The following is a 4055-nucleotide window of genomic DNA, read 5'->3' as shown; positions in this document are numbered from 1 at the left end:
TATTACAATTCAATTTCCAATTCCTTTTTAAAATCAATTCCCATTCCCTTTCCTCTTTAATCAATTCCAATTTCAAGTCCTTCAAAGGAATTGGAATTGGAATTGATATTTTAGACACATAATAATTGCTGCGGTTGTTCAATTGTGACTGTCACTGATGGATTTGATTACCTCCCCCTGAACGCAGCTGCTGCTTTGCTCACACTCTCCAGCTGGCGGTTAAGGATGGGCTTAAGGAGGCTGGCCAGATGCACACTGTCATTGCAAAGATCGCCAACTTCATTTCACATGTTAGGAAGTCCACAACTGCCACAGAGATCCTGCAGTCTCTGAAGCTTCTCCTAGCCAAAGCTACACACTGGAACAGTCAACTGAAGATGCTCACACCATAAGAGATGAAGATACAGCAGCTACTGAGCTCTGTGATATCCTGCAGCCCTTTGAAGACGCCACTGACTGATTAACTCAAGTTGATTTATCTGGCAGTACATAAGAAGTTAGTGTTGATTGTGGTGTCATTCATCTCATGTGATTTGCTTTGCGACAAATAAGTCAATATTGTAAACAATCAGAATGCCAGCCACTCCTAAAGCTACGAAACTGGCAGTTATGGGCCACTTTCTGGCCCCCACTAGCACCGCAACAACTGGCAACTTGCAATACAAGTGCAAGCACTGTAATTCATGTATATCAGCTAACATCAAGGCAACATCATCCAACCTAAAGAGGCACATGAAGGTAAGTTCGTTGTCTTAATAAGCTGATATTTGTGTTCATTATTCAGCATTGAATGATTAAAAGAGAGATAATTGAGTGTACTTTCATAAAGTTTCTATATTGTAATTTATATTGATTATTATGTTTGTGTATTTTCAGAGAAAGCATCCTTCTGTCTCTACTGAGCTGATCAACAGACCATCATCGTCATCATCATATACTAACCCCACTCAGACACCTGCATCCTCCTTTACAGTAACCACGAAGTGGAAGGATACAGATCCCCGTCAGCTTAGGCTCACCAACTGCCTCATCAACTTCATTGCCAGTGACCTCATACCTTTCTCTATTGTGGATAGTGCTGCCTTCCGTGAGCTTATGGCCACTGCAGAGCCCAGCTACACCATTCCCAGCCGCAAACATCTCAGCTTCACACTTCTACCTCGGCGCTCTGCAGCAGTCCAGGCAGATCTGAAACTGAAGATGCAGCAGGCCCAGGATATGTGTCTCACCATTGACATCTTTAGCAGAAGAGATATGCATTCCTTCATCAGGATAACTGGCCACTACATCCTGGATTATACCATACACAGCATCATGGTTGCCTGCAAGAGGTTTAAGGGATCCCATACAGCAGACAATGTCCACCATGTGTACCAGGAGACCATTGCCTGCTACAACCTTGCCCACCGTGTCTCAACCATTGTCACTGACAATGCAGCCAATATGGTGAAGGCTTTCACCTTGCCTGGGATGGAAGACCTTGCTCAAGAGGAAGATGAGCCTGAAGCAGAGAGTGAAGAAGTGACTGTCACTGATGAATTTGATTATCTCCCCCCTGAACGCAGCTCCTGTTTTGCTCACACTCTCCAGTTGGCGGTTAAGGATGGGCTTAAGGAGGCAGGTCAGATGCGCACTGTCATCGCAAAGATCGCCAACTTCATTTCCCATGTTCGGAAGTCCACTACTGCCACACAGATCCTGGAGTCCTCTATGAAGCTTGTCCTAGCCAATGCTACACGCTGGAACAGCCAATTGAAGATGCTATGCTCCCTTCTTCGTGTACCTGACTCAGTGTTGGATCAGCTTCACTTCCCAGACAAGCTCACACCATATGAGAAGAAGATAGCTACCGAGCTCTGTGATATCCTGCAGCCCTTTCAAGATGCCATTGACTCAGTCCAGGGGGAGAAAGTTGCCACCTCCAGTATGGTAATCATTTGTGTTAGGGTGCTGCGTCATCGACTCCAAAGTCTTGGGCATACCTACGACTGGAAGCTTGTTGCCGCACTGCATATTGCTATAGAGAAGAGACTTGCACCTTATGAGTCCCTGGAGAACTTCAGACTTGCCACTACCCTAGATCCTCGCTTCAAGTTAGACTGGTGCACTGAGGAAGAGGTTCTTGGTGTAAGAGACCTTCTGAGCAGCAAAGCATCGGCTATCAGCCCTCCTACACCCTCCAGTGAGTCGTCACCTCCATCTCCATCTGCAAAGCGACTGAGGCTCATAGAATTCATGAGCAGCAGGAAGTTAGCCCCAGTTTCAGCACACACTCCTTCCACTCTCCACCCAGAGGTTCAAGATTACCTCACTCAGGCAACTGTTGCAGATGACTCTGAGCCACTCACTTTCTGGAAGGAGAACAGACACAGGTACCCCACCCTTGCCAAGCTGGCCTGCAAGTACCTGGCGATACCTGCTTCATCAGCACCTGTTGAGAGGTTGTTTAACATCGCAGGGAAACTCTTCCGCCCAGAAAGGTGTAACCTGACAGACTCTAAATTTGAGCAGCTGATGATGATTCGTTGTAACAGCAAGTTGAATTGATTTGATACATTTGTATTGTAATTGTGTAATTGCATGTGTTGTTGACAAGTTGTACATGTGCTTGACAAGTTGTATGTATGTTTGCTCAATAAAGCCTGCCGTAAAAGGAATGGGAATTGGAATTGAAGTTGGGAACTGATTTTAAAAAGAAATTGGAAATAGAATTGGAATAGAAAAAAGGAATTGAGCCCAACCCTGATTCTAATGATAAAGAATGAAATCATGTACCTTGTGTAGGGTTATGGCTCTCTCAAAACACCTTCAGTACTTTTCAAAACAGATTTTTCCTGGATTGTACACCACTTGAACTCAATGTGACCAGTTTTGCCTAGGAAAGAGACAATGGGTAAATACAACAACTCTATTCATTGCTTAATACATTTTAATAGGGTTTAAAATGCTTTTTTTGTGTGTGTGTGTGTGTGTGGTTACCACATTTCAATAAGAGCTTATTTTGTTAACTGTGTTATAAGTAAATGCCACATATGATTTCTTTAAGATTGCAATGTTGGAAAAGATCATTTATTAAAAATGAATGCATTAGGAATAATTAAGGTTTTGGTTTATAAGTTGGGCTTCTGTTTTTCAGGTTTTATTAATTGTATTTCGGTGCTTATTTTGAGCTATTTTTGAGTTTTATGTAAATCGTTTTTTTTCTGTATGAAATGAGTGCTTTCGGTTACTTTCCAAAATGCTTTTTTTTGTGTGTGTCAAAATATGTATAGTAATTCGATGGTACTTGCACTCTTAAGTTGTACCTTCTTTCCAATGATCACAGGCACATTCTTCTGAGGTTTTTGTGTGTAGGCATTTTTGTACATTTCGCCACAATTCTGTTTTAATCCTCGGTGTCTTAACTGTAATACAGCTTTAAATCCTGCTAACAAGCCTCCATCCTGATTGTAATCTTGTTTTAAATCTCACAAGCGCAGTCTCAAATAGAAATGTACGAATGTGCTGTCACTCAGTAGTTGAAGCGGGTTTAAAGTATTGAGAACGAATCATTGATATTTGCAAGTCAGGAAGGCGGGACATTGCCCAGCAGCACTGGGAAATGTATTTATTATTATTTTTGTAGTAGGTTTTATTTTTTAAATGTGAAAAGTGTAAAGTCAACGTGAATTGATTCACCATTTTCACAGTTTTTACAGTGTTTTCCGGTGTTTATTGGCTATCCACCGATTTCATTTTTTTGTATCTGGGGTGTTTTATTGGGTTTTATTGGTTAAAACCGAAAATCAGAAGCCCTATTTATAAGTCACCCAAACAAATTATCTGCAAAATTATATTTTACCCCTTTGCATATGAGGAAATAAAACAAAACAAAAACAACAACAACAACAACAACAACAACAACAACAACAACATAAACTTTTAAATTAGATTACAGGGCATGAATGGCCATGTAATTACATTGTAATACGCATGGTCATACTTGGTAACATCTGTGCCATTACATGGAAATGACCTGGTGAACAACATTTTGTTACCTTATGTAAAGGTAACAT

The 4055-nt window shown here is 41.4% G+C and overlaps 1 protein-coding gene across 1 annotated transcript; it reads left to right on the top strand.

Moving 5' to 3' along the window:
- The first annotated feature begins 249 nt into the window (after positions 1-249).
- LOC117411151 (zinc finger BED domain-containing protein 4-like) lies at positions 250-2788 on the top strand. The gene is made up of 2 exons (XM_034018352.3): positions 250-738; positions 877-2788. The coding sequence occupies exons 1-2, from the start codon at positions 574-576 to the stop codon at positions 2545-2547; spliced, it is 1836 nt and encodes a 611-aa protein (XP_033874243.2). The 5' UTR covers positions 250-573; the 3' UTR covers positions 2548-2788.
- Positions 2789-4055: the final 1267 nt, after the last annotated feature.

The sequence above is a fragment of the Acipenser ruthenus genome, chromosome 6, assembly GCF_902713425.1.
Source record: "Acipenser ruthenus chromosome 6, fAciRut3.2 maternal haplotype, whole genome shotgun sequence".
NCBI classification, from domain to species: domain Eukaryota; kingdom Metazoa; phylum Chordata; class Actinopteri; order Acipenseriformes; family Acipenseridae; genus Acipenser; species Acipenser ruthenus.
Note: the sequence above shows the minus strand (reverse complement) of the source record. Positions and strands in the feature narration are given on the sequence as shown.